This window comes from Rhinichthys klamathensis, unplaced genomic scaffold (assembly GCF_029890125.1).
Source record: "Rhinichthys klamathensis goyatoka isolate OS25496 unplaced genomic scaffold, OSU_Roscu_1.1 h1tg000461l_1, whole genome shotgun sequence".
NCBI lineage: Eukaryota > Metazoa > Chordata > Actinopteri > Cypriniformes > Leuciscidae > Rhinichthys > Rhinichthys klamathensis.
In genome coordinates, this window is record NW_026606950.1 from 1,037,473 (window position 1) to 1,058,014 (window position 20,542).

Below are 20,542 nucleotides of genomic sequence, written 5' to 3' on the forward strand. Positions count from 1 at the left end.
TCGGCAGAATACTCGATTACTAAAATAATCGATAGCTGCAGCCCTAGTAACAGTTATTTTAGGCTATCTGTATGCATAATGAGTCCTGTGTTAGTCAGATGTGTCTACGTCATTACGGGGGAATTAGTTCACTGCTTGTTAGCGTTTAGCATCAGATGCTCACAGACAGGCTCTGGTGCGGATGGTTAGATAAACCCATCAGCACTGGGCAAGAGCATAAAACCCCTGTTATTGTAAAGTTGTGCCTTAATAAACAAAGTAAAGTTCCCGCAACGGATTCTCTTTGTTGTGTGCCTCCACCGACACTGATAAACTAAAGACGAGAGAGCACAACAAGTGGTGTCAGAAGCTGAGCGTGATTGACAGTCATCAGTGAATTGTGAGTGTTGTGAACTGCAGGGATATCCTTTGTGATTTGATGGACATTATAATCACTGCAAAACGCCATTGTGAAGTATTAATGACTGGTTGACCACGTTTAGTCATCACATTAAGCTTAAATTCACTGAGATAAAAGCAGCACTGAGTTCCCCTTCCCCCAGCAGAGAGAGGCATGGCTGCTGGCAATCTACCAATTTCGAGAAAGAAACAGAGACTGTGGGCCACTTTTCAGGTTTCATCATTAATGTTTGTCCACTAAATCGCAAGCTTTGTGCTTTGTTTGAAATGAAACAAAGTCGCAGCTGTCAAATTCTGTCCATTTTATCACAAAATTCGAACAATAAAAGAGCGCTGTTTTGTTTGTTGGTGTTTTGTCTTTAAATGGACAGAACTGTGGTGTAGAATGCAGCCATTTTTCACAAATATCTGCTTTCAGGTGATGGCCAAAGAAGCACAGGAATCCTTTTTATCAATTATTTTGCAAAAGCATCATAGCGGGCATTAAAGTCATTTGGACTGCTCAACAACATGGTCTTTAAGGACCTTCACATCATCCTTTTTTCAAAGCACATTTAATTCCTTTCTCCCTGTCAACTGTCCCTGGTATCTTTCGGTATTTTTTGGAGTCCATTCCCAGCTTTCCCAAAATTTCAATCAAACATTTCTGATGATGTTGCATGAATTTATGTTTATTTAACATGAAGCCAGTTGGATACACTGGGTCACTGACCAGTGCAGTGTTTCTCGTAGACTCATAAAAATCCCCCATCTGAAATGTGGTGCCATAATAACTAATCATTTGTGGGTACACACACCTCACTGATTCCTCTAAGTTGGCACATGCCAAATCAACGCTGTCTTTCATGCCTGGATAAACAAGAATGTCCAGGAACATAGTAAAGTGCCATAGTTGATCATGAAAATTAAACAGTTGTTACAGATTAAAGTCTGAATAGAAGTTAAAGGCTATTTGAATGTCATGTTGATGTGTATTATTCTTGTTCCTGTTTTCTGTTCTATCCCTTGTTGTTTGGTAGATAAACGGGGACGTTTATTTTAGGGGGATGGGACGTAACAGATTAAAGTCTGAATAGAAGTTAAAGGCTATAGGAATGTTCTGTTTATGTGTGTGTAACACATTCTGTCCTTTGGGACTTGCCGTAGGCAAGAGAGGAATGAGCATGCGCATAGATGACCGGGCAGCGCACATGTGGTTTTTGGATAGAGAAAGATTAAAGAGGTGTGCATCGTTCATGGAACTTCTGTGTCTCGTTTTTATTATTTTATTATTCAAGAGTGTTTAGGCGAACCCAACACAAAAGCTCGGTTACACAGTTAATCTTTTGAGATGATATGAATAAACGCTCTGTAAGTTTTGGCATTTCTGTGCTTGCGTATAGTGTAACGTTACAGTTTGATTCCCAAGGTAATGAATAAAATAGAAATTTGATATAGGCCTACCAAATGTTTGTCATTTATCAGAGAGAAAATGCACTTCCTGAATTCCGTGGTTCCCGTTTCACATTCAACAGTTCTAATGTGACAGTAGCTTTTCAGAACTCTTCCCACATACTTACGATTGTTGTGATCATTTGAACCTTTTTGCTTCCATATCATTTTATCAAATTTAAAATCCATGTTTGATTTATCTGACTGTAAACTCTTGTATAGGAACACATCACCACCTTTTGGATTTAATGGTGGTTCAGTGGAAATTAATTTGTTGTAGTTTTCAACATAATCTAGAATTTCTTCACCTGTGTGGATGTGAATAAACAAAAAATAAAAATAAAATACAATGTAACAAAATAAAATAAATATAATACGTATAATATAATATGATTATAATAATAGATATAAAAAGTAGCTTACAAGTTTGTATATTAAGAGTACTTTGGAGGTAGCTTAAAAAAAGGAAATGGCGATTCCAAAACTCTAACACAATTGAATAATAGCAAGGATCTACACAACGAATCTAGCATGGCGACAACACAAATGATGGGGTTTGAAGCTGGCAGTGTGTTATACCTATGACAGTTTCAGACATTTCATAATGCATTGTGTTTGTGTGGTGGCGATTGGACAATTCAAGAACAAACATTTGTGATTGGTTGGAGGCAGCCATGTTATCTAAAATGGTTTAAAAAGGGGAAATGAGGAGGATTTAAAAAAGAAAACATTTTTTTCCCCCATGTAAAGTTATTTTGTTGTTTAAATTAGTAATTTTTAACTAACTGTGATTTGAATGTGTACATTTCTGAAATAAGTACCTTAAGTTTGACAGTTACCTCTGATAACAAATCACTCTAAATTGCATGCATTTTTCTATTGTGAAAGCTATACAAATAAATGTGAATTGAATTAAATGCGTCGCCATGTCGACGCTTAAGAAAACCGACGCGTCTCGCCCCCTATCAACCCTATTCGAATAAGGTCTCTTTAGTGTCCCACTTAAACAATATTATTTGGGAATGGAATAAAGATCTCTATGTTTAGCCTGCGGCGCAGCAGTAACCGGACAGACTCCAGACAACGCCTCTGAGTATGCTTTAATCACAGAGAATCCCACCAGCAAAAAGATTACAACAGTTTATAAAGAATATGCAAAGCTAACATGATTCAATTACATTATTTTTTTCTCTAATATAGTTTGTTCATCTCAGCAAACCCCTCCTCTGTTACTAGGAAAAAGCAAGTCATAAGGTTATATATTCAGAGTTCTGTCTAGTTCTTGGTTCCTCTTTCATTATTACAACATATTACTTGGCCAAAATGCTGGGACAATGGTTTTTTTTTGGTCCTTTACATATTTATCCAAGCCCACATATATTTTGTCTTATTTTATCCATTTTATGAGCACATACATTATTACAGCTTTATTTTCTTATATCTCTGAACAGTCTACTTAAATTTGCCTCAACAATGGACAGCTAAAGAACGCCAATGGTAGCCAATCAGATCCGTCTAATCAAAATTCAAATTATTCTCCACTAGCCTACACCACATTTCTTTCGTTTGGCGGCCAACTACAGTCTATGGGCCAAACACACGCACACAATACCAAAGGAAGCACAGCCGAGTCTTTAAAATGGAGCCGTCTAACAAAAGGAGGAGAATGTTGGCTACAGAAGATACTTAGCCCTACCCCGGAAGACAAAATATCGTATGGAGGAAAATGGTAATATGGACTATCTTCAGCATCCCGTGCTGTGGGATCCAGTTGCATTTCAGAATTAGGTTCAGGTTTATCAGGGTAAAGTCACGAAACTGCCCAGCTGCATCAGATGTATCATTGCATAAATGCATAGCAAGAAAAGTAGGGTAGTGTTTGGGTGATTCCGGGGAGTTAAAGCAGAATTTGAGGTAGCATTGTTTTGACCCTAATTACAAGTTTCCAGCAGCTTGTTGACCGAGTTGTCCACCCAGGTTGTGATCCTCAGACATCATAGATTTCATTTTTATATGACAACCTTTTACAGCAGCCCATGTCTGGTTTCCTAAAAAGAAAGAAAGGCAGACTTTGTTTTGGATCCCTCGCAGCTACATGTTTGTGTTGCCGCAAGATGAAAGGTGTTATTATTGTCTAGAGACTGACTGCATGGCTGTGTTTGTGCCTCTACATATGTGAGAAGTTATCAATTAACTTTGAAACATAGACTGCAAAAAAAAAAAAACGTAGCTGTGTCAAAGATGCGGAAAATTCAAAAGATTCATGTTTGTGCGTAAAATACGCATGAATCAAACCGAAAGAAAACAATGCAGTGAGAAGCGCTTTCTCTAGCTAAATGCGCACACACACACACACACGCCTACACACACATCCTACACCACTGACACACACACACACAGAGAGAGAGTAGACAGAAAGGGTAAAATATGACCTTTAGGATATTGTGATTTGTCACTCGCATAAACACCATGTATTATATTTAGGCCCTACACACACACACACTTTTGTCAACACAGACACACATTGCTCTCAGACATCCACCATAGACAGTAAAAGAAATGGACACAGCGACCCCGTTGATTTCAACGGAGAGAGTTGAAGCCCAACATGGGCACTCACTTCCTGATAGCCAAGCGCACTGCGCAGGCTCAAACTGAGCTTGACGACGTAGTTGTCACGTGAGCAACCGTTCTGACCTTCTAGTAGCTGTGCCGGGACAAATCTGAATTGAAATCTGAAACAAATCTGTTGTTGAAATATTTTGTCCCGTTGCTTTTATGAACTCTCTATCTATGGGCTTCTCCCTTGACTTTATGCCTCCATGTCCGCCCGATTGCCTCATAGACAGTAAACGATTGCCTACGAGCTTCTACTTCTGTCTATACGGTAATTTCTCTACTGTGCGACAGAGCGTCTCGTGGTTATGACGCAATCGTTAGCCTATTTTTACAAGAATGGCTTCTACGGGGCCATAACGTAAGATACAAAGTAATGGAGCCTTTTATACATTGTCGTGTTTCTTTAGAAATAAATAATGGACAAATGGAGTCTTTGGACGCCTCAGATGTAAAGTTATTCATTGTCAAAGTGACGCCAAAATGAATGGGAGTCAATGGGATGCTAACAGCAGGTGATAGCCAGCTACAATGGCGGCCCCCGGAGGCAGCTTCAACTTCCGGCTGATGGATTACCCCCTTGGTGTGGTCCCGCTTCGGATGCCACGATGCCATCAAGCGGTATCTCTGGTCGTAATCAGTCCTTCACTGACCAATCAGCGTCCATTAGCAGAATGCTAGCGTGTTATGGGCAACAACAACTCAACCTGTAAGAAATCGAAAGGACATAAGTACTCGTTCATTCAACTTTTGACCTATAACCCATGTTGGACTTGCAAAACCTACATTCAAATCTAAAATTTCTCAATGACAATCGGGTGAAAAAGACCAATTTAGCCGTTTAGCCCCATAGACTCCCATTCATTTTGCACTCGGACTATTGCCCCCAGTGGAACTCTGGTGGAACTACAACCAAAAAGTCGGTACAATAGGACTTAATAGGGAGTGGCCAGGCTTTCCGTAGACGGGCTTTGATAATACCTAGAATATCAAAATCGACTGCTGGCGGGAGATCCTTTTCCTATTTAGCACCAAAACGTTGGAACAGTCTTCCTAACATTGTCCGGGAAGCAGACACACTCTGTCAGTTTAAATCTAGACTAAAAACACATCTCTTTGGCCTAGCATACACATAACACATTATCAACTTCTATAATTAAAATCATGTAAAATGTTAGGCTGCATAAACTAGGTCAGCTGGAACCGGGAACACTTCCCGTAACACCTGATGTACTCGTTACATCATAAGAAGAATGGCATCTACGCTAATATTAGTCTCTCTGTTTATCCCGAGGTTTACTACAATCCGCCGGATCCAGATCTGATGAAGGACCTGCGCCTGGACACGACGACAACGCAGTCCTGAAGTGCCAACTAGTCTCTCCCCTGTGAAGGCCTCCTTCCCTTCCCTTTACCTCTGTACAGATAAAACGTTGTCAAAATGATTCCAGTTCGCATGGATCTGCGGAAATGACAAAAACTCTGTATTATGCAGGTCAGACAAGTAATTTGGCGTTGTCACTTTGTAAAGAAAGACTACGCGCCTGCGCACATACATATTCAAACGCGCATACCTATAGACTAAACATGTAATATGCATGTGCACGCTCCCGTGTGTATCTATGTAAGCGCTCAATGAAGAGCATCAAAGATGTGATTGTTGATCATTGTAGCCAATCACAGACATGTTGAGCACGTCAACACAATGGCCAATCAGAGGTGTTTAAGAATCCATTCAACAGCGCTCAAAATGCTTGTGGGAAATGCTGATATCGTCACATTTTTAAAATTTCAGTACTGACTTGGTACCGAAGTCGATCCTAGTTGCCAACATCCTATAGTTATAGATTTGTTAGTTTATTTATTTATTTATTTATTTGCTTCTGTAAAACAATAACAAATTTATGTGAACTTTATGTGAGCTTTCAGAAAAATGTATAATAATAATGTATAATAACTCAAATGTTTTACATATAGAATGGGGGAACCTCCTAAACCACCACCAATGGATGATGCAACGGCAGCCATACAACGCCAGAACGCCCACTACACACCAGCTTATTGGTGGAGAGGAGATCAGTATATTCAGTATGTTTATATATATGGGGATGATTAGGAGGCCATGATGATGGACAGAGGCCAATTGGCAAATTTTTTGAAGGGCATTCTGGAATTTTTAATGACCACACAGAGTTAGGACATCGGTTTAACATCTCATCCGGACGGTGCTTGTTACAGTATAGTATCCCCATCACTATACCTAGTTTACCCAGGAGGTCTCCCATCCAGGTACTGACCAGGTTCAACTCTGACCAGCTTCAGTGGGCAACCAGTCTTGGGCTATACGTGATAGCTGAATCTGAATCTACATAGCCTTGTTGTGTCTCAATTTATATAATCAACTTATTTTTTATTGAACTGTTGTTGCCAGCAGCCATATCACCCTGTAGCCCAAGACTGGTTGCCCACTGAAGCTAAGCAGGGTTGAGTCTGCTCTGTACCTGGATGGGAGACTCCTGGGTAAACCAGGTCGCTGCTGGAGGAGGTGTTATTGAGGCCAGTAGCTCACCCTGTGGTCTGTGTGGGTCCTAACGCCCCAGTATGATGGGGACATTACACTGTCAAAAAGCACCGTCCTTCGGATGAGACGTTAAACCGAAGTCCTGACTCTCTGTGGTCATTAAAAACCCCGGAACGCTCACCACACACCAGCTTACTGGTGGAGAGGAGACAGAGTAATGAAGCCAATCAGTGTATATATATACACTCACCGGCCACTTTATTAGGTACCCCATGCTAGTAACGGGTTGGACCCCCTTTTGCCTTCAGAACTGCCTCAATTCTTCGTGGCATAGATTCAACAAGGTGCTGGAAGCATTCCTCAGGGAGTTTGGTCCATATTGACATGATGGCATCACACAGTTGCCGCAGATTTGTCGGCTGCACATCCATGATGCGAATCTCCCGTTCCACCACATCCCAAAGATGCTCTATTGGGTTGAGATCTGGTGACTGTGGAGGCCATTTTAGTACAGTGAACTCATTGTCATGTTCAAGAAACCAATTTGAAATGATTAGAGCTTTGTGACATGGTGGAAGTAGCCATCAGAGGATGGGTACATGGTGGCCATAAAGGGATGGACATGGTCAGAAACAATGCTCAGGTAGGCCGTGGCATTTAAACGATGCCCAATTGGCACTAAGGGGCCTAAAGTGTGCCAGGAAAACATCCCCCACACCATTACACCACCACCACCAGCCTGCACAGTGGTAACAAGGCATGATGGTTCCATGTTCTCATTCTGTTTACGCCAAATTCTGACTCTAACATCTGAATGTCTCAACAGAAATCGAGACTCATCAGACCAGGCAACATTTTTCAAGTCTTCAACTGTTCAATTTTGGTGAGCTCTTGCAAATTGTAGCCTCTTTTTCCTATTTGTAGTGGAGATGAGTGGTACCCGGTGGAGTCTTCTGCTGTTGTAGCCCATCCGCCTCAAGGTTGTGCGTGTTGTGGCTTCACAAATGCTTTGCTGCATACCTCGGTTGTAACGAGTGGTTATTTCAGTCACTGTTGCCCTTCTATCAGCTCGAACCAGTCTGGCCATTCTCCTCTGACCTCTGGCATCAACAAGGCATTTCCGCCCACAGAACTGCCGCTCACTGGATGTTTTTTCTTTTTCGGACCATTCTCTGTAAACCCTAGAGATGGTTGTGCGTGAAAATCCCAGTAGATTAGCAGTTTCTGAAATACTCAGACCAGCCCTTCTGGCACCAACAATCATGCCACGTTCAAAGTCACTCAAATCACCTTTCTTCCCCATACTGATGCTCGGTTTGAACTGCAGGAGATTGTCTTGACCATGTCTACATGCCTAAATGCACTGAGTTGCCGCCATGTGATTGGCTGCTTAGAAATTAAGTGTTAACGAGCAGTTGGACAGGTGTACCTAATAAAGTGGCCGGTGAGTGTATATATGGGGATAATTAGGAGGCAACTTTGGCCAGGATGCCGGGGTTACACCCCTACTCTTTCGAAAGACATCCTGGGATTTTTAATGACCACAGAGAGTCAGGACCTCGGTTTAACGTCTCATCCGAAGGACGGATTCATTTATTCATTTTTGTTGCATTTCCTATCCTTGCATGATGCTATTTTACATCAATGCTAGACTGGCTTGCTTGTTGTAAAGCTTAAAGAAGGACTGGCTGTATTGAGAGGTTTTAATAGTGGTTTAATTTCATAGCGGTGACAAACAGTGCCGAAGTTTAGGACAAACACGATCGTTTCCTGGCTTTGCACATTGCAGGTTCAGGAGATGTGGATGCTGCTCACCTATTGGAGGGGCTCATGTGGTCTCGCAGAATTATTAAGAATCAGTCATCGGGAATTGAAAATTGATGCCACTGCCACAGACCAACTGTAAACAAAAACTAAAATTTAAAATAAAAAATAAATAAAAAAAGTCTTGCAAAAAGGGCACTTATCTAGTCAGAGGTCAAAAGGGCAAGTGCTTGAGCACCACTTGAGATCTATCTCTGTGCCTGCCTGCCGTGATTTAACCTCAGTTCTAACAAATCAAATGGATTATCTATTTCGGCGAAGAAAACAAAGCATCAAATAGAAATTTGGAGTGACAACTTCCGCACAGTGTGTTTCAGTAAATCAGAGCACAAGTGAATGATTTAATCAAAATCAAATCTGAATATTGGACTATACTACTCCTGTCCAGCATTACTACTACATCTTTTAAACTGTCAGACTGTACTCGTCCTTGACAGCTGCTGGACTTGATCAGTTTTGACTGTGCAAAGTTCTGCATTATGTTCTACAATATGTACTTCACGAAAGACTGTAGTTCTGTCTGAAGTTGAAGCGCACACAAAGGCAATCGCTGTGTTGTTATTCATTTTTTGTTGTCAGATTATAGTACAGTATGTATCAATAAATGACACATTTTTGGCTGTCATTGTGTGTGCATGAACGTCTGTGACATGCCTGCTAATTACGTTGCTTATTCCGATCACTTATATTAGGCTCTTTTTGCACTTAAATTGTCTTATTCTTACTGTTGACACTGAAAATCCATGAAGCGGCAGCAGTGTTAATGAGATTTGAAAGCATTTAGTGGAACTCTCTTTTACATTTATCTGTCATTTAATTTTTTAATGTTTAAATATATATTATGAAGTTTTGGATCTCTAGATTAATGTATGGTTTGAGCTTCCCTGCCACTGCTTTCATTAGCATCTTTATGCAATCAGGCTCTATTACATTCATTTCCAATGTTTTCATTTTGTATTTGTTGCTGGACTTCAGATTTAAAGAGCAGTAACTGTAATAAAGAGGAATTATTGTAAATAAAAATTATAGTAGCGTGTTACTATGATAAGAAGATTCTATCTCTGACCAGTTGACACTTATGTTGTGCTTTTGTTTCTATTTATTATCTATTAATTTGTGATTTTTACCCTGTCTTTATAACTGTTCAGTTTTGGTTGCGTTTCCCTGTGTTCTATTCCTGTTTTACCTACTTGAGTTCCTAGTTAGTTTCCTTGGTTATTAATTAGCACTACACCTGTTCTGTTCACTGTATATTTATACCCAGCGTTCAGCGTTCCATGTCGTCTTTGGTTGTGTTTACTCCCTATGCTTGCTCTTGTGTTTTATATTGTGGAAATCCTGATTAAAGCCTTTTTTCTTGGAGTTTATCTTTGTCGTGTGATTATCACAGCCATTTGTGACAGAACAAGGAACCTAACTGAAGAGATTTTTGCACTGTTTTTCCCTCTTTTTTTTGTAAAATTGACCTGCCCGCTGTCCAGTTACTCTGCTTGGAGCGGGGGGACCATTCACTTGAGGACCATACCCGGGACTTTATCGATCTGGCCTCCCTGACTTGCTATCTGGACCTCTCGCTCTGTGTCTTGTTCTATACCAGCCTTAGCGAGCGGTTCAAGGGAAGGTTTCATCGTGTTTGTGGAATGGGTGTTGGTAATGGATGTCCGTTTACCGTCTGCCTGGCTAAAGAGGACATTACCATTACCTCCCTCTCTTGCCTCCTCTTCCAAACTCAGCCAGTCCGTCAGCCCCGCCTCTGCTGGTTCACTTCAGCCCCTCGACGACTCCTCTGACTCGGCCTCCAGGACCATCGGTGTCGCCCGGTCCCATCTGCTCTCCGTCTGCGTGCAGGGCCCCACCTCCATCGGCCTCGTCTCCATCGGTGTCGCCCGGTCCCATCTGCTCTCCGTCTGCGCGTAGGGCTCCACCTCCATCGGCCTCGTCTCCATCGGTGTCGCCCGGTCCCATCTGCTCTCCGTCTGCGCGTAGGGCTCCACCTCCATCGGCCTCATCTCCATCGGTGTCGCCCGGTCCCATCTGCTCTCCGTCTGCGCGTAGGGCTCCACCTCCATCGGCCTCGTCTCCATCGGTGTCACCCGGTCCCATCTGCTCTCCGTCTGCACGTAGGGCTCCACCTCCATCGGCCTCGTCTCCATCGGTGTCGCCCGGTCCCATCTGCTCTCCGTCTGCGTGCAGGGCTCCACCTCCATCGGCCTCGTCTCCATCGGTGTCGCCGATCCCATCTGCTCTCCGTCTGCGTGAAGGGCTCCACCTCCATCGGCCTCGTCTCCATCGGTGTCGCCCGATCCCATCTGCTCTCCGTCTGCGTGCAGGGCTCCACCTCCATCGGCCTCGTCTCCATCGGTGTCGCCGATCCCATCTGCTCTCCGTCTGCGTGTAGGGCTCCACCTCCATCGGCCTCGTCTCCATCGGTGTCGCCCGGTCCCATCTGCTCTCCGTCTGCGCGTAGGGCTCCACCTCCATCGGCCTCGTCTCCATCGGTGTCGCCCGGTCCCATCTGCTCTCCGTCTGCGTGTAGGGCTCCACCTCCATCGGCCTCGTCTCCATCGGTGTCGCCCGGTCCCATCTGCTCTCCGTCTGCGCGTAGGGCTCCACCTCCATCGGCCTCGTCTCCATCGGTGTCGCCCGGTCCCATCTGCTCTCCGTCTGTGCGTAGGGCTCCACCTCCATCGGCCTCGTCTCCATCGGTGTCGTCCGGTCCCATCTGCTCTCCGTCTGTGCGTAGGGCTCCACCTCTATCGGCCTCGTCTCCATCGGTGTCGCCCGGTCCCATCTGCTCTCCATCTGCGTGCCGGGCTCCACCTCCATCGGCCTCGTCTCCATCGGTGTCGCCCGATCCCATCTGCTCTCCTTCTGCGTGCAGGGCTCCACCTCCATCGGCCTCGTCTCCATCGGTGTCGCCCTGTCCCATCTGCTCTCCGTCTGCGTGTAGGGCTCCACCTCAATCGGCCTCGTCTCCATCGGTGTCGCCCGGTCCCATCTGCTCTCCGTCTGCGTGTAGGGCTCCACCTCCAACGGCCTCGTCTCCATCGGTGTCGCCCGGTCCCATCTGCCCTCCGTGTGCGTGTAGGGCTCCACCTCCATCGGCCTCGTCTCCATCGGTGTCGCCCGGTCCCATCTGCTCTCCGTGTGCGTGGAGGGCTCCACCTCCATCGGCCTCGTCTCCATCGGTGTCGCCCGATCCCATCTGCTCTCCGTCTGCGTGCAGGGCTCCACCTCCATCGGCCTCGTCTCCATCGGTGTCGCCGATCCCATCTGCTCTCCGTCTGCGTGTAGGGCTCCACCTCCATCGGCCTCGTCTCCATCGGTGTCGCCCGGTCCCATCTGCTCTCCGTCTGCGTGTAGGGCTCCACCTCCATCGGCCTCGTCTCCATCGGTGTCGCCCGGTCCCATCTGCTCTCGGTCTGCGTGTAGGGCTCCACCTCCATCAGCGTCGCCCGGTCCCATCTACTCTCGGTCTGCGTGTAGGGCTCCACCTCCATCAGTGTCGCCCGGTCCCATCTGCTCTCCGTCTGCGTGTAGAGCTCCACCTCCATCGGCCTCCTCTCCATCGGTGTCGCCCGGTCCCATCTGCTCTCCGTCTGCGTGTAGGGCTCCGCCTCCATCGGGCTCGTCTCCATCGGTGTCGCCCGGTCCCATCTGCTCTCCGTCTGCGTGTAGGGCTCCACCTCCATCGGCCTCGTCTCCATCGGTGTCGCCCGGTCCCATCTGCTCTCCGTCTGCGTGTAGGGCTCCACCTCCATCGGCCTCGTCTCCATCGGTGTCGCCCGGTCCCATCTGCCCTCCGTGTGCGTGTAGGGCTCCACCTCCATCGGCCTCGTCTCCATCGGTGTCGCCCGGTCCCATCTGCTCTCCGTGTGCGTGGAGGGCTCCACCTCCATCGGCCTCGTCTCCATCGGTGTCGCCCGGTCCCATCTGCTCTCCGTGTGCATGTAGGGCTCCACCTCCATCGGCCTCGTCTCCATCGGTGTCGCCCGGTCCCATCTGCTCTCCGTGTGCGTGGAGGGCTCCACCTCCATCGGTCTCGTCTCCATCGGTGTCGCCCGGTCCCATCTGCTCTCCGTGTGCATGTAGGGCTCCACCTCCATCGGCCTCGTCTCCATCGGTGTCGCCCGATCCCATCTGCTCTCCGTGTGCGTGGAGGGCTCCACCTCCATCGGCCTCGTCTCCATCGGTTTCGCCCGGTCCCATCTGCTCTCCGTGTGCGTGTAGGGCTCCACCTCCATCGGCCTCGTCTCCATCGGTGTCGCCCGGTCCCATCTGCTCTCCGTGTGCGTGTAGGGCTCCACCTCCATCGGCCTCGTCTCCATCGGTGTCGCCCCGTCCCATCTGCTCTCCGTCTGCGCGTAGGGCTCCACCTCCATCGGCCTCGTCTCCATCGGTGTCGCCCGGTCCCATCTGCTCTCCGTCTGCGCGTAGGGCTCCACATCCATCGGTGTCGCCCGGTCCCATCTGCTCTCCGTCTGCGTGTAGGGCTCCACCTCCATCGGCCTCGTCTCCATCGGTGTCGCCCGGTCCCATCTGCTCTCCGTCTGCGCGTAGGGCTCCACCTCCATCGGCCTCGTCTCCATCGGTGTCGCCCGGTCCCATCTGCTCTCCGTCTGCGCGTAGGGCTCCACCTCCATCGGCCTCGTCTCCATCGGTGTCGCCCGGTCCCATCTGCTCTCCGTCTGCGTGCAGGGCTCCACCTCCATCGGCCTCGTCTCCATCGGTGTCGCCCGATCCCATCTGCTCTCCGTGTGCGCGTAGGGCTCCACCTCCATCGGTGTCGCCCGGTCCCATCTGCTCTCCGTCTGCGTGTAGGGCTCCACCTCCATCGGCCTCGTCTCCATCGGTGTCGCCCCGTCCCATCTGCTCTCCGTCTGCGCGTAGGGCTCCACCTCCATCGGCCTCGTCTCCATCGGTGTCGCCCGGTCCCATCTGCTTTCCGTCTGCGCGTAGGGCTCCACCTCCATCGGTGTCGCCCGGTCCCATCTGCTCTCCGTCTGCGTGTAGGGCTCCACCTCCATCGGCCTCGTCTCCATCGGTGTCGCCCGGTCCCATCTGCACTCCGTCTGCGTGTAGGGCTCCACCTCCATCGGGCTCGTCTCCATCGGTGTCGCCCGGTCCCATCTGCTCTCCGTCTGCGTGTAGGGCTCCACCTCCATCGGCCTCGTCTCCATCAGTGTCGCCCGGTCCCATCTGCTCTCCGTCTGCGTGTAGGGCTCCACCTCCATCGGCCTCCTCTCCATCGGTGTCGCCCGGTCCCATCTGCTCTCCGTGTGCGTGTAGGGCTCCACCTCCATCGGCCTCGTCTCCATCGGTGTCGCCCGGTCCCATCTGCTCTCCGTGTGCGTGTAGGGCTCCACCTCCATCGGCCTCGTCTCCATCGGTGTCGCCCGATCCCATCTGCTCTCCGTGTGCGTGGAGGGCTCCACCTCCATCGGCCTCGTCTCCATCGGTTTCGCCCGGTCCCATCTGCTCTCCGTGTGCGTGTAGGGCTCCACCTCCATCGGCCTCGTCTCCATCGGTTTCGCCCGGTCCCATCTGCTCTCCGTGTGCGTGTAGGGCTCCACCTCCATCGGCCTCGTCTCCATCGGTGTCGCCCGGTCCCATCTGCTCTCCGTGTGCGTGGAGGGCTCCACCTCCATCGACCTCGTCTCCATCAGTGTCGCCCGGTCCCATCTGCTCTCCGTGTGCGTGTAGGGCTCCACCTCCATCGGCCTCGTCTCCATCGGTGTCGCCCGGTCCCATCTGCTCTCCGTCTGCGTGTAGGGCTCCACCTCCATCGGCCTCGTCTCCATCGGTGTCGCCCGGTCCCATCTGCTCTCCGTCTGCGCGTAGGGCTCCACCTCCATCGGCCTCGTCTCCATCGGTGTCGCCCGGTCCCATCTGCTCTCCGTCTGCGCGTAGGGCTCCACCTCCATCGGCCTCGTCTCCATCGGTGTCGCCCGGTCCCATCTGCTCTCCGTCTGCGTGCAGGGCTCCACCTCCATCGGCCTCGTCTCCATCGGTGTCGCCCGATCCCATCTGCTCTCCGTGTGCGTGGAGGGCTCCACCTCCATCGGCCTCGTCTCCATCGGTGTCGCCCGGTCCCATCTGCTCTCCGTCTGCGTGTAGGGCTCCACCTCCATCGGCCTCGTCTCCATCGGTGTCGCCCGGTCCCATCTGCTCTCCGTCTGCATGTAGGGCTTCACCTCCATCGGCCTCGTCTCCATCGGTGTCGCCCGGTCCCATCTGCTCTCCGTCTGCATGTAGGGCTCCACCTCCATCGGCCTCGTCTCCATCGGTCATCCCCTTGGAGTCGTGCGATTACTACAGCCACCGCCGTTTGTGACAGTCCTGCTGCTTTCAAAATCTGTTCCTTTTTTATTAAAAGTGCTGTTTATAACATTAAGATTTTTGGCACATAATGTACAGTATACAACTATGCATTTTAAAATATTTGTGCATTAATCAATTAGCTGTGGATGTAGTGTAATGATCCAGGTATTTTAAAGTTTTTAATAATTTGTAATTTAGTAATTAAAAATAACTTGTTAAGTTAAGGCAAACTGTTCAAGTGTTTGTTACAAAATAGAATAGTATTATTTTGGAAATTTCTAATTCCACATTAATATACCGAACCGTGCCAAAACCTTGACTCCAAACTGCAATACATACCGAACCGTGAGAAACCTGAACCTCTCCACCCCTAATATTTTCCCGGGTTTAAACCGATTACACCCACTGGTTGTTCTGGGTTTACACACGTTATTCCACCTTTTCGTGTTATATCAGGTTTGTCTTCTTCAGCTAATGTTAATACATAGTTTGTTCTCGTCTCCCACTTTTCCCATGGCACTTTGCAGGATTTAAAGAATTGCCAAGGTTCCCATTTATCAATGAAAACACCCTGAGTTCTCTCCATAGTCAGGGATTCAAGCATCAAGTACCCCCACAACCCCATCAATAAGGCTCAGATACCTCCATCAACAATAAACCAAATAATCAATTTTGTGGGTTAAAAATACTGGGCAAGATGAAATTTTAATATTTTAAATCCAACATTTTTTTTACCATACCTGATTTGGTTTCAAAACCGAGAAACTCAGGCAGTCATGACTGAAGAAACAAGATCGGGCTGGGATCTTAAGCATTTTCTGGCTGACCAATGACGTAGATTATTTTTTATTTTATTTTTGATGGTTTTCTAAATCATCCTGGTGTTCGGTTAATGAAGAAACCTGGGAGGCACACATTTGCTGTATCAACAGATGACTTCACATGAGCAGGCCATGTTAAGTCTGCCTGTCGCTTGCTCAAGTTGTTGTGAATGGACTTGAATAGTTTGCGTGAGTGTACCCAGCTTGTCAGCAATCACGTTTGTGATTTTTCTCAGTCATTTCTTGTAGTGCTCTGGTTAACGCTGGGTCAAGCTGTCCGCAACCGTCGGCCATGTCTCCAGGTAGATGTAGCAGTACCCCCATACTGTATATACGGTATTCAATTTGATACTCCAGTGTTAGAAATTAATAGAAATAGAATTGTTCAATTTACATTTGCTTCTGTTAAATAGATAAACTGAATAATCTCTGGGGAAATTCTGGGATGAGATTCCTACTACTGAATCAAAAGCTGGGAAAACTGTTGAACACATCAGCTCTCAGAGCCTGTATTATTGCCAGCATTCTTGTCTGTCTGAGATGTTGTGGGCCATAAAACATGCTTGGAAGGCTGTGTCTATAAACTGGATTTTGCAAACACACACAAACACCCACATACCATTCGCTAATCACATGTGCAACAGGCTAATCTAGCAGGTTTGCTCTTTTTCCATCTGCAACTGAGCATAATGTCCTGGCACTGATCCATCCCTTCATTTACTCTTTAATTATTATGCGAGTGCTGTCTTTTCCTTTGTTATGCCCGTGGCTCTGTGTTTAAAATGCATCTTGTTCCACTGCTTTTCTTGGCAGAGTCTTGTTGTTTTGTTGTCTCTTGGGTTGAGGGATTTTTTAACTTTAATTACCCAGATGAAGTCTTGCTCTGTGTAGTATTTCAGTCTCTGTAGTTAAGGTACATAACTTCTACAACTGCTTCAAGAGTAAGTCTAACAAAATTAGGAATAACTTTAAACTTCTGCTTAAAGGATTAGTTCACTTCGGAGTTAAAATTTCCTGATAATTTACTCACCCCCACGTCATCCAAGACGTTCTTTTTTCAGTCGAAAAGAAATTAAGGTTTTTGAGGAAAACATTCCAGGATTTTTCTCCATATAGTGGACTTCAATGGGGTACAACGATTTGAAGGTCAAAATTGCAGTTTCAGTGCAGCTTCAAATGGCTCTACACGATCCCAGCCGAGGAAAAAGGGGTCTTATCAGGTGAAACGATCGGTCATTTTCAAAAAGAAATAAACATTTATATACTTTTTAACCACAAATGCTCGTCTTGCACTAGCTCTGCGATGTGCCACGCATTACGTAATCACGTTTAAAGGTCACGTGTGTTCTGGTTAAGAAAAGGAAGAGTAGGGTGAAAAACTAATTGTCTCCTCCAACTTTAAAATCGTCTGACATTTGGTTTACCTTTTATTTTTTTTGTAAATGGCGTTTAACTTAACGAAAATTTTCGTATGCGTTTTGTCGTATTCGTCATTCGGTGGCTCTGAATTGTCAAAACACCATTCAAAATGCTACGGATGTGAAAAACGCTGAAAATCGGGGGGGGGGGGGGGGGGGAGTACAGTGCCCAGTCCAAGATGAAGATGAAGATGAAGCATTTGTCATGTTTCATACCCTAATTATAGTTTGGAAAATTGAACAGTTTTCTACTTACCACATGCCTACCTCCCATTTTGAATTGGCTATAGAGTCTAAGAGTTGGGGTTTGAGATCAGGTTTGCATTTAAAGTTTATGCCAAAGTTTATGTGAATGTTTCAGATATGACTGGAGCAGTATGATATATGAACAAAACATCCTTATTTTTAAATCTTGTACTCGCACAAAAACAGAAAACATGAATACAACTGTTGTATGGAATATTGCTTACTGAATACTGTGCAGTGATATTGTATACTGATTGGCTTCTTTAACTTTAAGAACAGATAAACATTTTATATAACAGTATGGAAACTTTTGCTAAATTGGTTTATCACGTCACATAAAACATGCCAAGTCAATGTTACTATTTGTTAATTTAACAATTATTGTCCTCCATGGGGTTGTATGTATTTCAATAATTTCATGAGTTTGATATATAATTCTATTTGTGTATGGGCACTGGAGAAAATCAAATGTTTCTATTTACTGCTGTCACTCATTAGCACAGGACAAAATTAGAGCATGTCAAAATGTAAATGCAGACTAATGTAAACATATTGTACTTGTAAACAATCTTAAATGTCTCACTGTACATTGCTATTCTATATGGTGGAGCCCTTGCTTGCACATTACATTTGCAATATACTATAACACAATCTCAGCACAAATTTGCATATTTCTATGAAAGGTGTAATAAATGTAATAAAGCATTCTCCTGAAAATATCAGCAGAAGGAAAAAAATAAACATAAAGTCATGTCTAGCGTGCGGTCTCTAAGGAAGATCACTGCATATTGTCAAGACATCTGGTCTGCAGCTTGGCCGAGAAAATGGTTTATGTTTAAAACGCAGTGTATGTATATCTTCTCTGGAGTGTGTTCATGGAGTAATGACAGAGTCTTGCAGGGTGCAGCACTACTATGATGTAGTACTATGATGATGTAGATGAATATGCTTTAAAAAGAGGTAACTGGAAAGAGGAATTCAATTTCTGCCTCTTGTAAAAAATGCCAGTTCCGTCCTGTTGGTTTGAACGTATAAATGTCTGTCGCACGTCTCCACTTCAAACGTTCACCACAATTTCACTTTTCTCAGATGACTGCAAAACGGCTCAGTTGTTCGATGTTAAATTCACACCCCTCCCTCCTCCCCCATTCAGGAACAGTCTCACGCATATGGAAATGATTGGGTTTGAACCTCCTGTAAATTGTGTTGAGAAAAATGAATCAAGCAATTGGTCTGCCCAGAGAATTCCACGATAAAGTGTATGATTTCTCTTTGAATATGTTTGAAAATCTTTAAGAGATTGGGATCTGAGGAACATTTTCGCTTTGTACTTTATACTTGGCCTAGCATCACTGTGCATAAGTCGTAAATGATCATTAGATTGGGAGTTTCTCAAGCTCAAGGAGAAACCCAGACTGCCTTTATGATCCCTTCGGTATATCCTCAGTAGAGTTCAGCCTATTTTAAGGTCTAAAAATGATTTTTATTGCATGTCTGAGTCAGGGATTTGGCTAATGTGTGTATGTGTTTGGAAACAATGTTCCTCCAAGGGCTTCACATTCCTGAGACGTGACATGAGAGGAAGAAGGATGTTTTTCTCGGGCCTACGAAGCCTTGTGGACTATATTTCATTCTAGTGACAAGACTGAATTCAATTTTGCACTCTGGAAGCAATATATCATCCCTTCTTCTAACCAATTAAATGTGCCAATCAAACACAACCTGCATTAATGTTCTTCCTGCCTGTAGTTCATGTTATAGCCTGGCAAGACCAGCATGAAATATGAGTGAAAGCTATAAAAACACTGTTTACATTCAGCTTTGACTGCTGACCTACTGTACCAGAATACAAGAATCAGAAAATCAGAGGCTGAGGATTCTGGTAAAGATGCCAATGGTCATCATCACTAATGTAAATGGCAAACTGTCTAATGATTAAAATATGATTTTTATGATATTTTACATTTAGGGCGAGGAGACATTTTCATTCGAGAGCGTTTCACTGGAACAAAAACTACACACATCACCTTTAAAGACAAACACAAACATTGTTTTTTATGATATCATTAGATTCATTGCATATAAAAGAAAATAGACAAATATTTAGGGAAATGTGACGTTTATTTAAGTACTCATTGGAATACATGTGAATGTGTTAAACAGAAAATTATAGTACATGTTATTTTACAATTAAAAAACACCATTTTTAAAACCTTTTCAGTAAACGGTTCCTTAAATGGTGAACATTTTCACGTTAGCTTCACTGAGTAAAGGTTATATATACCAGGTGCTCAGCACCATGTTTGCAATTATAAAACTCATAAAAAATAAAAAACTGAAAGGGAAAAGCTGATCCTAAACAAGGAGATTTGTAATGTGCATTGACTCTTAGGATTATATTTTAGCCATAAATGGTCAAATATTGAACTTCTAAACAAAAGCTCAAAACCAGATTTTGTGTCTAGATGGATGTTTCTCTGAGTTTTCAGCTGAAAGACTTTTAGAGTGATGTGTAAGGGTGACTTTTTGTGAACTGAAAGTCAATGCTGCTTCACTGTGCCAAAATTAATTTCCATATAAACACCTGGCCAAATAAATTCACAAGACATCTGTATCCGTGATCTTGTCAGGCTCTGCCCGATTCACAATGACATCTGCATCTAGGCATGTGGAAGACCAAATTGGCTTTCACAAAAACATTATTTTCGATTATGATTGGATGATTACTGGCTTAAACCTCATGCTGTGGTTATATACGTTGTAATATATATCAGTATTTTTCAGATTTTGATAAAGGATCATGATACTTTGATGAATATAAATCAAAACATTGTATGATTTTTGTTATTTTGGGGTTTGATGATATTGTAAGTTTAGGCTATGTTCACACTCAATTCTGATTCATTGCTCAGATCTGCATTTTTTTGTTTGGCTGTTCACACGTG

General features: G+C 45.4%; 1 protein-coding gene across 1 annotated transcript; it reads right to left on the bottom strand.

The window, feature by feature from the left end:
* Nucleotides 1-12,256: 12,256 nt before the first annotated feature.
* On the bottom strand, nucleotides 12,257-15,082 carry LOC130071814 (uncharacterized). Its single transcript, XM_056236705.1, has one exon. The coding sequence runs from the start codon at nucleotides 15,080-15,082 to the stop codon at nucleotides 12,257-12,259; it is 2,826 nt and encodes a 941-aa protein (XP_056092680.1).
* Between the last annotated feature and the right edge of the window lie 5,460 nt (nucleotides 15,083-20,542).

Coding starts and splice junctions, on each gene's coding strand:
- LOC130071814 (XM_056236705.1), bottom strand. CDS start 15,082: ATGACCGATGGAGACGAGGCCGATGGAGGTGGAGCCCTACATGCAGAC.